The sequence below is a fragment of the Hydra vulgaris genome, chromosome 01 (assembly GCF_038396675.1).
Source record: "Hydra vulgaris chromosome 01, alternate assembly HydraT2T_AEP".
In the NCBI taxonomy this organism is placed as follows: domain Eukaryota; kingdom Metazoa; phylum Cnidaria; class Hydrozoa; order Anthoathecata; family Hydridae; genus Hydra; species Hydra vulgaris.
Window position 1 is genome coordinate 24,324,250 of NC_088920.1, and position 16,961 is coordinate 24,341,210.

The following is a 16,961-nucleotide window of genomic DNA, read 5'->3' on the forward strand; positions in this document are numbered from 1 at the left end:
CGTAAGGACTTTTTAACGTTTATTATTGTGGCCTCTTGTGCAATTTATATTTATGCAATGCACTTGTGTTGATTTGTTAACAAAACAAAAAAAAACTTTAAATAATTGCATTAAATATTTAAATATTAAATGATTACTATTGGCTGGAGAAGATTATTACAATTGGCCGCAATAGAACTAAATTACTCAAAAAAATAATTAAAAAAGTATTTAAATTTTTTTTAATATCTTTTTTCAAACAACATAGATAAACTTTATTGTGATATTTTTTTTATAAAAAAAAAAATGTTTAATTTAAAGATATTTAGACTGTAAGTAATTTTCAACGTTCAAATAAACTTTATTACAATTCAAATGAATTTAATTACAATGCAGTACTTTAAAATATGCAACTGAAGCAATTTAACTTTTAACAACAAATGTGTACTGAGTTAAGTTACATTTACTTATGTTACACTTTTCCGTTACCTAACAAAACCTCATAACAAGGCTTTTATACATATTTTATCTTTTTATATTTTTACAGGGCTGTGGAGTCGGAGTCATGGAGTGAGAGTCACAACATTTGTAGCGGAGTCGGATTCGCTAAACAAAATCGTGACTCCAACTTCAATAGTAAAACTTCTTGGAATTGCACATGCATGTACAAAATATTTAACCTTTAAAGACTTTTTCATATATTTTGTAAAAAAAAATATTTTCAATTATCACGTAATATTTTTTAAAGAATTCAAAAAAATTTTCATAAATTTGTAAAAAGAATTTTTGCCCATATTCATTTAGCTTTGGAGTCAGAGTCAGAGTCATACTCTAGAAATTTCAAGGATTGGAGTCGGAGTCAGAGTTGGTACTTTTTTTTTACGACTCCACACCCCTGTATTTATATATAAATTTTATATAGTTTATATATTTATTCATATATGTATAAATATTTACAAAAATTTATTGTCAAAAAAACATACCTCTTCCATCTATTTCCCAGATTTTAACTTTTCGATCGGAACCACCAGTTACAAAGTATTTTCCAGAAGGACTAAAACGCACTGTCATGACTTCTCCTTCATGGCATTCCTATTTGATATAAAAAAAGAATTTGCATTTAATGAAAAAGTGTAACATAATGACAACAACAATAGAAATATACAAGCCTGCAAGGTAGAATAAAACCAGAAAGTTTGATTTCCTTTTCCCAAATTTTTTTCCTGCAAAAATTAAATAAGTTTCACAGTTGCTACACTGCAGATTTTTTTAAATGAGTTGCTTAGTTACAAAACTATGTATGCTGCATTTAAATGAGTTGCTTAGTTACAAAACTATGTATGCTGCATTTAAATGAGTTGCTTAGTTACAAAACTATGTATGTTACATCTAAATAAGTTACTTAATTACAAATCTACAGATGCTACATCTAAATAAGTTACTTAGTTACAAAACTACAGATGCTACATTTAAAGGAGTTGCTTAGTTACAAAACTACAAATGCTACATTTAAATGAATTGCTTAGTTACAAAACTACGAATGCTATATTTAAAAGCCATAATAGAGAAAACATAATAATGTTAATTAAAGATAAAATACTAAATTGCATAAAAATTTATGTAATTTAGTATTTAAAAAAAGTGTATTTAACTTTTTAAAGACAATTCTACTGTTTTGTATAGATAGGAAAGTGCTCATGAAATAAAAATTTTATCAAACAAACCATACTTTATCAATAAAAAAAATCTGTTCGCACAATATATCAAGACTTGTAATTTCTTTTTAAGATGAATGGTAAAAGATAATGGTAAAATATTTATAAATGGTAAAAAAATGTTTTTTACCATTTATAATTATACCATAATTATATAAATATAATATACATATTATATAATTAAATAAAATTTTATAAAAGTTTAAAAAACTTGTTTTTAAACATTAATTATTTAAAGTTTGTAATGTTTGTAATTTCCTGTAAAAAATAATTTTATGCTTTTGAAGAGTATTTTAATCCTGTTTAAAAATGATTTAAACAATGTTTAAAAAATCCTTTTGAAGGGTATTTCAATCCCATTATTAGATTAATACTTGGCATAAAAAACTGTTTAAGGACTAATACAGATGTTTAGGGGAAAGGTTGTCAAACCCTTTAAAAATGCTTTGTGTAGAAAAAATAAATGTTATGTAAAAAATTGAATAAAAGAAATTCCTCATTATTCTTGAATTAATAGAACTTACTGTTGATTGTGTAGGTCGATCTGGGACAGAAGTTAAGTAGATCATTCCTAAGCTAGAATAGCTTGAAGATCTCTTACCATTTTCAGGACTTAATGATCTAAAAAATAACATGAAAAAAAAAATTCATTTTCAATATGTATATATTTTTTCAACCTCCTAAAAGTGTTCAATATAATTAAATAACACTAGATTTTAAAAACTTTAAATATAAAAATATTTATTAGAAGTTCCTACAAACTTATTGAATACTAAATGGGTTTTTAATATAAAAATAATTTACTATAAAAAATATGTAAAATGAATTTTTTTTTTTAATTTAAAAAACCTTAGTTTTTATGCAAAAATTCTAAAACAATCATTTTGCATAATATAACTAATGTTTTTGAAATTTTGATGTAATTTTTTTCTTTTGAGATCCAGGTTGAACTTTTTTTAAACAATATTAGGATCCCAATAAATATTTAAAGGTCTTGAGGAACCACTTAAAACATTTTTTAATTTAAAAATTTTCAAACACAGTCCTATTTTATTATATTGAACACATTTAGGGGGTTGAATCAGATATTTTCAAAAAAGTTGCTTTATTAACCATCCAAATAAACAGAGTTTATAATAAACACAGTTTGTAATTTTTCAACACAGTATACATTCAAATGCATCATATTTAGGGTTAAAAAACAGAGAAATAGAATGGTCTCTTCCTCTCATAAGATGGTTGTGTCTAGCTTCACTAATGAGTTTGCAAAAATTCAATTTAAAAGTCTGTTAGCTCTGTTGCATTATCTAAGTATTACAGATTAAACATTTTTAAGTCTTTTTCTTTGTTTCTTAAAGATAAGTACTTGGATAAGTACTCCTAACAAACTAGTAGTCAATATTATCATTTGTCTACTATGTTTTAAACTAACAAGTTTCTACAGATAACTGTAGATTAACATATAAACCAGAACAGAATGGATTTTAATGTAAAATAAAGTATAGATTAATAAAAAAAAATTTAGCTTGAAATCAACTACATCTGATTTAATCACTTATATATGAGGATAATTAAGTTAATGTTGCACCCTTACATATAAACACTGTTATTGGTAAACTATAGTTAATTAACTGGATTTGTAGTATATAATTATTTACACACATTACTTGTTCATACTGTTTTTATAACAAAAACATTTTAACAAAATTATTTTACTTTAGAAATCTTTCATTAATTGATTTTTGTACATTTATTTTCAGTAAATAAAAAGTTTCAATTACTAATACCATCTACCACCACCACCATCCGTTATAAGTTCAAATATTATCATACCATAAAAATGATGCATATAAATTATAGCTATTTAATGTAAGTATTTAATCATTTGTTTTATTTATTACACAGGTGGTAGAAAAATAGGTTCATTTGCTGCATCGATCAACTCTTGTTGAAGCTTTTGTTGCCTCCTACTAAAAAAATAAATTGAATAATTACTGAAATGTGAAAAAAAGCAAAGAATATGATTTGCTGAATTAATAATACCTAGCCAAAACTTCATTTTGCATGTTAAGAAGATCTGCTTCTAATGCTTTTTGATGCATACACCTTTGTACCTAAAATAAAATGGAAGTTTCAAAACAATTATTTTTGTGCACATGCACAAATACACACACACACACACACGCACAAACATATTTTGGGTTGACTAAAAAGTAAAGAGCATTATTTTTTTAAATTTATTTATCATAAAAATTTTATTTTTCAAAGCTAATCTTATATATGAACCATTATTGTTTATGACGTTTTGCTGACGTGACGTTTTACTAAGGCTTTGAGAAAGAACAAATACTTTTCACATGAACTCTTTAGATTTTGCTAAGGCTTTGAGAAAGAACAAATACTGTTCACATGAACTCTTTAGATTTTGAGCTAAAGAAATAATTGAGGATCTGTTGAAATGACTCATTGTCATTAAACCTTTCATTGTGCAAGCTGTTGATTAGTGATTAGAACAAATAACAATCTGAATAATAATAATCTCAAACGAATCATTTAAAACTGTTAATGAGACAAAACTTTGACATGTTTTAGAAATTTTAAAACAGTTATGTCTGAAGGTTTTTGTATTTAGAATAGATGGTTGTTGTTGTAGGTAGTAGGTCTTGATTTTGGTGTTCAGAAGAAGCAGCTTCCAGTACACAATATCACACACAACTCAAGTAGGCAGTTGGCTTGATTGTGATTGAAACTCCCTAATTTGAAAGCAACTATTTTTGGCGTGTTGAATTAAGGAGCTAGATTTGCCAGTTGTTCTTTCGGTGTGACGATCTCTAGCAATGACAAGCCAGTTAAACATGCGGTTAAATTTGCGGTGCAAAGACAAGAAGACCATGCAGGTGTCTACCTGCTGGCATAGCTGATTAGTATTCAGGTTGTGTGTAGGGTAGGCCAGAGTTAGTTGCAACACAATTTAAAAAACTATATCTATTTCCTATAACTTGGATTTTTTATTTTTTATTAAACATTAGAACAACTTTTTATAGAACAAAAATAGATTTTGGTAACATATTAATGGAATACTTTTTAATATAATACAATATTAGTTAACCATGAAAGTGAAAAAAAAAGTGTAAAAAAATGTTGTACCTTACCCTACAGTGGGGCAAGTTGCAATACAATACTTAGAAAGTTTGAAAGCCTTGCTGATTCTCAAAAAAATTATTAATCTGTAATTTGTATTCACATAAATTTTATATAGGAAAAGAAAAATACATTAAATATTTTTTGATTTGAGATTGGAGGTCTTTTGTTGTTACAAAAGCCTTACAACCAACACTTTGCTGTTGCCTTAGACACTAAACCCTGACCTATTCAATCACATAACTTGTGTAAGACTTTGGTTGCAGAGTGGCCTTATTGAAACTCTTAAAGCAGGCAGTGCTGTACACTGTTTATTTTTTATGATATACAAAATTTGAAATGCAGAAGTTTTAATTGTCCTATTAGACTGTTTCATGTACTATACATACTTAAATCATGGAAACGTCGCGAAAGTTCCCAAAACTTAACAGGAATTTTTAGAAAGAGTGCTTATCACTTTTTAACAGGAATTTTTAGAAAGAGTGCTTATCACTTTTTAGCCAACAAATTTTTTTTTCAATTTTTTAATTAAAAGCTATTTATACTTAACTCATTAAATAAAAATGACAAAACACCTTGAAATGAAAATATTATAGCAAAAAAATAAATATATATATATATATAAAAGGATATTAAAACTTTAAAGTTAAAATCTGTAAAATTTTTGCAATTATTTCAAATGATCAGTTTTTAAAACAATTGTCACCATAAACAACCATACCTATGACACAAATATTAGCAATGCAGCAAACATTTTATACATGGTATCCAACATGAACGTCAAAAAAAAAACAATTAAAAAAAAAAAGAATAAAAGCTTCAAATAAAATTCTTTTGTTGATGCTGATTTCAAGGTAAAAATTACAAAAAACAATTTATATTTTTTTATGTTTTTTTTTAGAAATAAATTATCATTATTATTAAATATTTTTATTTATCTATTTGAATGATTGATTTATTTACATTTTATTTTTGACCCTTTTGTATTTATTATATTTTCTTATCAAAATTTGATAATTTCTTTTTGTTTTACCTTAATTCAGAAAAAACAAATAACAGGATATTTGAAATATTCTTCATTTGAATTGACAGCTTTGTTGACAAAATTTTTCATTTACTATTTTCGACATACTTTAAAAGTTAGAACAGTTTTAGTAACGTTTTCAAAAATTTAGATCAAGATAAAAAAAGAATCTGGTTGGATTCGCAAAATCACATTTAAAATATTTTAATTAGAAAAATATAGCAAAAATGTGTGTGCTTGCGTGTATTACTTTAACAATTGTGTGTACTGCAAGGTCCTAATTTGAAATAATAATATACACAATGTAGAAAAATATTCAATTTTAATTTACATGTATATATTATTGCATATAACTTTATGTTATAATTCAACTTACCAACTCTTGGTATTCAAACTGAAGATTTTTATACTTTTCTTCTGTTGAATTGCAAAGCATTTGAAGAGCCTGGTGTTCATCCTTAATTGCCTATTCAAATAAATAAATCTTTATTCTTTATATGTTTAATAACTTTCTTTTACATTTTCAAAAGATTTATTTTACAATAAATGATTTTTAATAAATTTTTATTTTGATTGTTTGTGATTTATGCATGTATATATATATATATATATATATATATATATATATATATATATATATATATATATATATATATATATATATATTGTTTGTAGTATATATATATATATATATATATTGTTTGTAGTATATATATATATATATATTTATATATATATATATATATATATATATATATATATATATATATATATATATACTAGGGTGTCCCATAAGTTCGCGGGCACTTTGCGACAAAACTTTATTTCATTGTAACTTAATATTTATTAACAATTATTCTTCAAAGTAAATTCCATTGCTTTCTACAGCTTTCGTCCATCTTTGCGCCAATTGCTCAATTCCGCGACGATACCATTCCGCCGGTTTGGAGGCGAAAAACTCTCTACACCCATTTTCGACCTCCTCCAAAGAACCGAAGGTCCTACCGCGAAGAAAGTGAGCCATCGAACGGAACAGGTGGTAGTCGGATGGCGCAAGGTCCGGACTGTATGCAGGATGAGGAAGAACTTCAATTCCAGGCAACTCCGAAATTTTTTCCTTGGTGCGAACGGCGGTGTGTGCTGGAGCGTTGTCGTGTAGCAGGAGCGCGCGCTTTCGATTGACCAAGGCAGGATAACGAGCCGAGAGAGCGGCGTAAACACGATCCAGTTGTTCAGTGTAGAGTGCGGCGTTCACTGCAAGACCATTTGGAACAAGCTCAAAGTGAATTATCCCCTCGAAATTCCACCAAACACACAACATGACCTTATGAACGAACCGATCCTGTTTGGCGACTTGTAGAGCGGGTTGGCCGGGCTGGATCCAAACGTTCGCCTTATTGGCGTTACGGAAGAAGACACACTTTTCATCTCAAGTAACAACTTGACGCCAGAATCGAAGGTCCTTGGGGTTTTCGAGCAGATGGGTGCAGGTGTCGACGCGTCATTTTTGCTGCGCAAGCGTCAATTCGTGAGGAACTTCTCGGCAGCGCCTATTGACGAGTCCGATTTGATGGAGATGGCGATCGATGGTGGACTTGGAAGGGCCGAGCTCTGCCGACAATCTGCGGGTGCTAGTTTGTGGTTGCTGCTCCACCAGATCGCGCAGCGCCTCATTGTTTACTGTCGATGGACGGCCTGACCTGGGTAGATCTGCAAGGCTGGTTTCGCCGTTGTTAAAGTGCTTGAACCATTTGGCCGCTGCGGTTTTCTTGACCATTCCCTCGCCTTCCACATTGCAAATTTCAGCTGCTGCATCTCTTGAACTCAGTCCTTTTTTTCAATAGTGACGCAAAAGTACGCGAATCTCATATTTTTTGTCCGTCATTTTAGAACTAAAAAGACACATTTTTAAATCACAATTACAAAAAGTGATACACCATTTTAAAGAGGAATAAAAATACTACTAAATAATATCAATCATTAATTGATTTGAGTCAAACGTCATAAAAAAAATTATGTTTGAAAATATTAGCTTCAAGTGCTCGCGAACTTATGGGACAACCTAGTATATATATATATATATATATATATATATATATATATATATATATATATATATATATATATATATATATATATATATATAGTATTATATATATATATATATATATATATATATATATATATATATATATATATATATATATATATATATATTGCTTGTATATATATATATATATATATATATATATATATATATATATATATATATATATATATATATATATATATATATATATATATATATATTGTTTGTATATATACATTATACATATTGTTTATATATATAATTATTTATATATATGATTTTTATTCTTATCATGTTTCATAAACTTCTTTTAAATTTTTAAAAGATTTTACAATAAAAATAACAAACTCTGGAATAAATAGAAGACTTTACAGAGAAATGTTAACAGACAAAAATATACATAACGACTCTATAAATAACATAATCATATCAACAAAATCGAATAAAAATAAAAAATAAAGCGGCATCTTAAATTAAACGTTTATAGTATATGAAGAAATTTTGTAAGCAATTAGTTCGATCTTTGAATCTTCAAAAAAATTAATCAAAGGATAAAACTGTTTATGTTTATATACATAGTTTAGTTTATCACTATTTCTGGAGGTTTCTTCAACATAACTTGCATTACAGCCACCACAATTAAATTTGTAGACAAAATAAGAGTTAAGCAGATCAGAGAGTGAAAGTGAAAGTAAATTTTTATATAACAGTTGGATGACAAAACTGCCATCTTTAATACTTTTTTGAAAATTTAATGTAATCTTTAGTTTCTATGTATCAGTACTACTGTATCAGTAGTACTGATACAGTATTATTACTACTGTATCAGTAGCAGGCAGCTTCCTGGGAACTTAAATTTACAGGCAAAATCCTGGGAAGGTACATTTAAATAAAAAACAAACAAATAAAAAAAAATTTCTTTTTACTTTATTTCTAAAACTATTTTTGTGATTTAAAGTGACCTTTTAGAAAAACCAGAGCATCCAGATGACTGTCTGATAATCTAGATCTAAACTTTATAAAAAATAAACTGTTGAACTAAACACTCTGTCAGCTTCAACACTGGGTGGTCAAATAGTTAAACGTGTTTTTGGTAGTTGCTTTAACAAAATTAAATTCTTGATGCATAGTTGACTTATTGCAATTGACTTATTAAACTGACATTCAATAAACCAATTGCATTATGATTAATAATAAGCTTAACAACAGTATGTTGTTCAGGTTATTATTAATCACAATGTTGTTAAGGTTATCATTATCATTAATTTTATCTCCTACTTTTGGTATATTTTCAAATATGAGGAAAAGTTTCTCAGTTAATTTAATAGCTATATTTATTATCTCTGTTTTAGATGGTATGCAAAATAAGTTATCACACATATCACTTTTTAAAGACTGGATTATCTAAAAACCTTAATAAACCATAAAGATTGCTTTTCCTTCTTCGACATATTCTTTCGACTAGAGCATTCTTAAGATTTTTTGCTAAATAGCAATCTTGAGCATCAAGTTCTTTAACAATAAATATTAATGTGCCATCAGCTGTTAATAATGCTGCTAACCTTCTACAAATCATTTCAGAACCTAAAACAACTGACTCAAGACTTTTTGCTAAACTTTTAACTACTTCCAGCTCATCATCAGACAACATAAATTTTTCTAAACTGAGATCCACCATAGATTTACCAACTGGTTATTCAACTTTAATAAATCTTTGAATGATGGCCAGCATTGAACAATGGCCAGCATTGAATGATGACCAGCATTGAATTCCGACCATTGAATCTAATATAAGAACTAGCTCTTGTCCAAACTTGTTCACTTTTAAAATAACGTTTTAAAGTATTCATTTTTAAGGGAGATCTATTAAAAAGTACAACAATTTTAAAAGATCTTCCTTAAAATATTACAACAATTTTAAAAGTTACAACAATTTTTAAAGTTCAGGAACAAAATCTGGAGCTTGGTAACTAATTTCATTTTCATCCTCATTGTTATTTCCATCATCAAAAACATCATTTTCAATATCTTCTTTGTTAGAAATCTAACAATTTTCAACTTTTTTGTTATAAATTACATTAACTACAACTAAAAGTATTGCATGGGCAAAACAAAGTTGATATTCAGCAGGAGAAATATTTCCTAATATTTCCATAAAAACAGATAGAAGCACCATCTGTTGTTATGCAAACTACATCACTAAAAAGACTAACATTAAACGTGTTTAATTTTTTGATAAGTAGTTTACAGCAATCATTTGCATTAAACAATTCAATTATTCTCTCTAATCCAAGATTTATGAAACCACTTTTAATGTGAAGATTTATATTCTTCTTATTATTATAAACCTTTTTAAACATATTTTGAACTTGAATATTTATTTTTTTAATTTTAAGTATTTTTTTTTCTTCTTCAACTATTTTGATATAATATTTATAGATAAGGTTCATGACATCTGTTTTAGATTTTGGTATACTGCAGCCTTTATCATGAAGCAAATCATGAATTTGATCCGATTAAGCAAATGTACTTATGGAAAATCCATCATTAGCAGCAAACTTAGCCAATCGTTCTCCTAATGAAACATTTTTTATTGTAGATTGAACACAACATTTTTTATTTGGCAGTTCACCTTCACATTCTTTAAAATAATATTGTAGGTTTTCTCAAAATGTCTTTTAAACTCACCTACCTTTGCATAATATTAATTTTGAACAATGCTTTCATTGTGCCTCGTCATTTTTGAGATCAAAATAATTCCAAACCTTTGAAATTTTATGATTTGAGAACATTTCTATAATATTATTTAAAATTTAATCGCACAGTGATAAATTTCAACAAATATACAATAACATTAGGTGATCTTCTGATGGTTAGGAAAACAAAATGTTATGAAAGTAACAACCACAACCAGTCAACATAAAATAACAAACGATAGAATCGATTCAAACAAACTGTTTTTAATTAAGCAAAGCATTGGATTAGATGAAGCATGAAACGTCTAAACAGACAAACTTAATTACAAACGATTAGACCAAGATACATCTAACAATCTTATATAATATATTTAGAAGGATATAATATATTAAGTAGAATTGTAGAATCTTAAGTAGTGTTGGTAGTTGTATGAGGAGTTGTAATTATAAGAGTATTAATTATAAAGAATATTAAATGCAAAATAGTACCAGTTATGTTAATTGAAGAATTTATAGTAATAGAGAATATATTGTAATTACAAGTTCCAAGTAATAATGCCAAAGACTGACTAGTCTGCAGTGATAAAAAAACACAGGATGGTAGAAGAAAAATTGTAAACTATTGTAAAACCTGCACTATAAAAACAGGACTACATCCTACTGATTCTTTTAAACTTTACAATACAAAGACTGACTTTCGTGATGAAAGTCAGTCTTTGTATGATAAAGTTAAAAAAAAAAAAAAACAATATGTAAACAAGCGTTTACATATTGTTGTTTTTTCTTTCTTGTTTAGTATCTGCACAAGAGAAGCCATTGGTCAAACATTTTTCTGTTATATTTTAGGTCAATAAATTAAAAAATTTGGACCTGATAGGCAAAAAAAAAAATTTTTCAAAGACCTCAAAGGGTTAAGTTTTCATAATGTTTAAAGAAACTTTTCTTTTTTGGATCTCACTTCAAAAACTTTTTTACCACCCCTAATTGTGAGTCTAAAAAACACCAATTTTGAGTCTTTAGATCAAATCTGCTCAACAGCGTGAACTTAATTTTAATTAAAATTTTTTAAAAAAATGTCTTATCTACTATAGTTCCTAGCTCTAATCTGTTCAAGTACATATTACAAGCCTTCTTGGGAAGCATGTGCAGTTGCACACCCTGTTTGTCCACATTTAAAGTAATTTTTTAGACATACTAACCACAACAGTTCGCATCTTTTAACATATAAAGTGCTTCAATAATTTAAAAAAAAAAAAAAAATTATCCACTAAGAAAAAAAACAATCTTTAAAAAAAAGGAAACAAAATTGTAAATTTTAATGAAATAAACTAGAAAACTTAATAAAAAAAATTTATAAAAAAAAAATTTTTTATAAAATTTTTATACAACTTTTATATTCTTTTTTTTTTGAGTGGTTGTTGTTTTTAGCTACCAGATTTAATACAAGTTGATGAAAAAAACATCTTTTATAAAAATTTAACAACAATTGAAAGTTTTGATATTTAATTTATTCACAATTTTCATCAGTCCATTATACTTTAAAAAATAATTTGCTATGTACGCTAAAACTATGAGAAATTTTGTTAATTTTGACGTCTTTTTGCTTTTAAAAATGTTTTTGCCATTTTGACGTTTTTCCTCAATACTTATATAAGAAGAAAATAAGAAAATAAATTTTTATATATTTATTTGTATATTTATTTATATATTATATATTTGTAAAGTATATTACTTGATTAAAAAATTTTGTAATAGCGGAATAAATTAAATAGAAGAATAACATGGTTTCTTTTATATATGTATTTAACGCATTTGATGCATGTCTGAAATCGTTTTTTTTTTATATTGTCCAATTTCTAACGTTAATACGAATTAGTAGAGGTAACAAACATAATGATTGTACTGTTTGAAAAATCTAAAAATTTTAAAAAATGTTTTGAATAGGCTCCTAAAACTTTTGTTAAAAAAGTTCAGTTAATTAACTAGCCTATAAGCTTTTTGAGCATCGTTAGTAACAATAGTTCATCAGGAAAGAAACTTAGATAATCTAACAAAAAGGCAGGCTATTTCAACGGGGGTATTGAAAGCAACCAAATATTTTATAATTAAGTATAAGTAATAATGACTTTTTATTTTTTTACATGAAAAACTTGTTAAAAAAAAATTTTCATAAATAAATAGCAATAAGTTTTCTCGCTTTCCTTTGCATTGATAAAAACAGTAAAAACATTTAGCAAAAACATTTGAAAAATTTTCAATTTTTCTAGCGTAAATAATAAAGTATTTCTTAATATTCTGAATGAAAAAATCACAAAAAAATTGCATATCAAAAAAAGTTTTTATTTTGGTTATATATTATCTGCTTTTTTCCTCAACTTGTATTAATTTTGATAGCAGAAAATAATAAACGCTCTTAAAATAACAAAACAAAAACAGTAAAATATTTAGGTGTATTATTTTTTTGACAATTTTTTTTTTAGCTTTAATTATATTTAGATTTTCTACTTCGTAGTCTTTGTTTCCTTTCTTCAAGTGTTTCAAGCTGTTTTATTCTGTCTTGTTTTTTATAGCTTTATTTGCCGCCAAGTTGTCTAAGAAAAGTACTTTAAGTGTGGACAAACAAGGCGTGCGACCGCACACGCTTTCCTGGAAGGCTTGATATTAACTGAATATAGTTGTCAAAACACAACATTTCTATCTTCCACAAAAAATATTAAAATTCTGACCAAGAAAGAGCTTATAATTGCATAAAATTGTAGATAAACAATTAGAACAGATCATATTAAACTATGATGTTCATTTAGATAATTTCACCTAAACAATGTATTCATTTAAAAACTTATTTAAATTTGGACAAACAATCGTGATTTTAAAAAGATTTAAAAAAAAAAAAAAAGAATCTTCGGTCTGGGTTTTGAACTTTGAACATTTTTATTTTATGTTACGACAAAATTTATCATTTTAATTTTTAAACAACGTATTTATTTAACCTTATTCAAATTAAAGTACTTATAAAATCTTATTCAAATTTGGACAAGCAATTGTGATTTTAAGAAGATTTATTTTCTAAAAAAAAGAATCTTTGGTCTGGGTTTTTTTGCTACAAACTTTTTCATTTTATGTTACAGCTAAATTCATCTTTCAATTTTTTTCATCATTTTATAATTCACAGACATGATCATTTAACGGAAATATGTTGTAGTCAGCAAAATATTATACAGACCCTATAATATTTTAAAATCGTCTTAACTACACAGAGTGATAGGGATAAAAGCATGAGAGATTTTAACAAGAAAAGATAAATTTTGCAAGTCTTACAGGATTACAAATAATATATAAATTACAAATAAGATAATCATAAAAATACTCAAATGTGCATTAGAGAGCTGACTGTTGCCTTAATATGTGATCCCACAAAAAAAAAGATGTAATACAAACTGTCGCCATGTAACAAATACACCACTACTTTTGTTCTTTAGATGGAAAAACTAGCGGTCCCAATCGGATTAAAGGAAAACCAGGTAAGCAACTGCAAAACCCCTAATGAAAGCCCCTAATGACAAACTGCAATGAAAGCCTCTGATGACAAACTGCATTTCCAATTATTTCCCTTAATAATTCATTAATAAAACGTTAGTTTCAAATGTTGTGGAGAATCCATTAATTGCAAGTTTCCCAGGAGTTATCCCTAGCTGTCTGTGGATCATCTTTAAGAGAAGGTTTTGTTAATGCAAAAATTGTATTTAAAAAAAAAAAAAATGCTAAAAATTAGTACAAAAAAAAACATTTCAAAATGCCACAGTAAAAAGCAGTAAAAAGCAAATGTTGGAAACATTGAAAATCTTATTTAATTATTTTAATGATACAAATTTATTTATTCTTATTATATACAAATTTTTGTGAGATAATAAACAAAATTAGTACTTAAATAAATGTATGAGATAACAAACCATTTATCTTGTTGACAAAGTATAATGAATCAGTAAAAAATCGAGAAAAATACAAATTTGTTATGAAGATTTTTTTTATTGGATATTTTGCGTAAATTATTTCTTTTTTTAGTTTAATGAACATTAATGTTACTAATTTCATAGTATACATATGTTAAGATTTAAATAAGATACAACTAAATTTCATCCGTCTAAACAACAGAAATGCAGAAATATAGATATTTAATTAAAAAAAAAAAACTGGTTACTAAAAAAACAACCTGGTTAGCAGCTTCCAAGTCAGCAATAAGAGAATTAAGCCTCCCATATTCAGAAAGAATGTTATCCATTTGAATTTGATTTTCTCGAATACTAATTATGTATATAATTATGTAAATTATGAATATATTTATGTAAAAATACAGAAACTTTATTAAGTTGTAAAACAAACGATGGTAAAATCAAAAACAAAAAGTTACATACATTGAATCTTTTTGTAGAATTGACTCATCCTTTGCTTTTAAATCGATTGTAAGTTGAATTATTTTTTGAGCATGCTGAATATATGTTAAATATAATAAATTAAATAAAACTATTGATGTGTGTGTGTAAATACATATATTAGACCATTTTAAAATTGCATATAAAAAAAATAATTTTTGAATTTTATTTGGGCTACCCTTTGATTTGATGTGGTTTGTGGTCAGGAAATATAGTTCAAAATTGCAAATTTAAATAATGTGTTTTAAGGACAGCTCAATTAACTTTACTTTTTAACAGGTCCCTATTATTTTGAAAAAAGAAGTTTTTTCAAAAACATGTCATGTTGGGTCTTAAAAGTAGCGAAATTATATAAAAATTTCAAAAAAAAAATTTCATACAATTATTATTTTAGATTTAATTGGACAAAAACTATGGTTTTTTAACTAGAAATAAAAAAAGTATATTTTTACAAGTTTTTAATAAAAATAAAAATTTTTTAATTTATTTTTTATAAAACAATTATTATTTTTGAAATTTATATATTATTTTGCTTCTTTAGAGTACCAGGTTGACCTACTTTTAAGAAACTTTTTTTTTTAATTTTAGGACTCCATTGAAAAGTAAACTTAATTGAGCTGTTACTAAATATTGGAATAACGCTTTGAAACTTTAATGATTTACTTTTTTTCATCAATTAACAACATTCAAACACCTAGCCACTTAGTTATTAAAAAATATTTTTTTTATATATGTGTGTGTGTGTATATATATATATATATATATATATATATATATATATATATATATATATATATATATATATATATATATAATTATGTAGATATATATTTTTATATATATATATATATATATATATTTATATATATATATATATTTATATATATTTATATATATATATATAAATATAAATATATATATATACACATATAAATATAAATATATATATATATATATATATTTATATATATATATTTATATATATATTTATATATATATATATATATATTTATATATATTTATATATAAATATATATATATATATATATATATATATTTATATATATATATATATATTAGGGTGGTGCTCAAAAAACTTTTTCAAAGTAAATTGATGGGACAACCTCTATTTTTGTTCCTTTTAGCATAACAAACTTATGTGCAAAATTTGAGAAGGATATTTCATCATTAAGGGGTGCCACACAGGGTTGAAAGTTTCACTAAGGTTGACGCTAATGGCTGTTAGCACTTTAAAAAAAAATTTTTATATAAACTATTTTAATTCAAAAGTTTTTAAATAACAAAGTATTGAACATTGAAAACCATGAAAAATTAACTATAATTTCAATATCATTTTAGTTTTTCATTTTGTTTTGAATGGAAAAATGACTATTTAGTCCTGTTTAACAACAGTGGATTTCTTGGCATCTAGAAACTGTTTTCGATGCTCTGACACAACCTGGAGAAGTGCTTGCTTTTGTCCTTCATCTTTTGTTAGAATTTGGTTAAAGTCTTGGTTAAGAGCAACTCCTCTCTCTGCTCTGTCATTCACAACGCTCAAACCGGCTACAAAATGCTTAGCTGCAATAAAAACTTGGTCCTCGTTCCACACAGATGAATCCAATTTGAGCCAAGAAGTTGAGATGCCCAGTATAACAAAAAACCTCATGGTGTTCGAGTTAATGAAATCAGCAAGCTCTGATGATGAAATGTTGTTTTCACGTAGTTGAACACGTTTTGCAGGAATTCCATTTCCAGTTTTTGTTTTCATTGCATTTACCATCTCGTATTTTGTAGCTGCATCAACACGATCATCAAAAAAGCTAAAGGCAATCAGTTCCTCACTGAGGTACCACATATGACGAGACAATGCCTTTATCGCTACAT

The 16,961-nt window shown here is 26.2% G+C and overlaps 1 protein-coding gene across 8 annotated transcripts in view; it reads right to left on the reverse strand.

The window, feature by feature from the left end:
- Window positions 1–16,961, reverse strand: part of LOC101237520 (autophagy-related protein 16-1) — a 65,769-nt gene that overhangs the window by 22,766 nt on the left and 26,042 nt on the right. For 4 of the 8 annotated variants that reach the window (XM_065787728.1, XM_065787725.1, XM_065787733.1 and 1 more), the window contains exons 5-12: window positions 15,057–15,130; window positions 14,855–14,945; window positions 6,236–6,325; window positions 3,738–3,808; window positions 3,596–3,664; window positions 2,219–2,315; window positions 1,149–1,202; window positions 963–1,071 (exon numbers count right to left, since the gene is read on the reverse strand). In XM_065787728.1, coding sequence (XP_065643800.1) covers window positions 963–1,071; window positions 1,149–1,202; window positions 2,219–2,315; window positions 3,596–3,664; window positions 3,738–3,808; window positions 6,236–6,325; window positions 14,855–14,945; window positions 15,057–15,130 — 655 coding nt within the window. The remainder of the gene's footprint in view (window positions 1–962; window positions 1,072–1,148; window positions 1,203–2,218; window positions 2,316–3,595; window positions 3,665–3,737; window positions 3,809–6,235; window positions 6,326–14,854; window positions 14,946–15,056; window positions 15,131–16,961) is intronic. The other 4 variants (XM_065787726.1, XM_065787727.1, XM_065787730.1 and 1 more) reach the window with 4 other exon arrangements.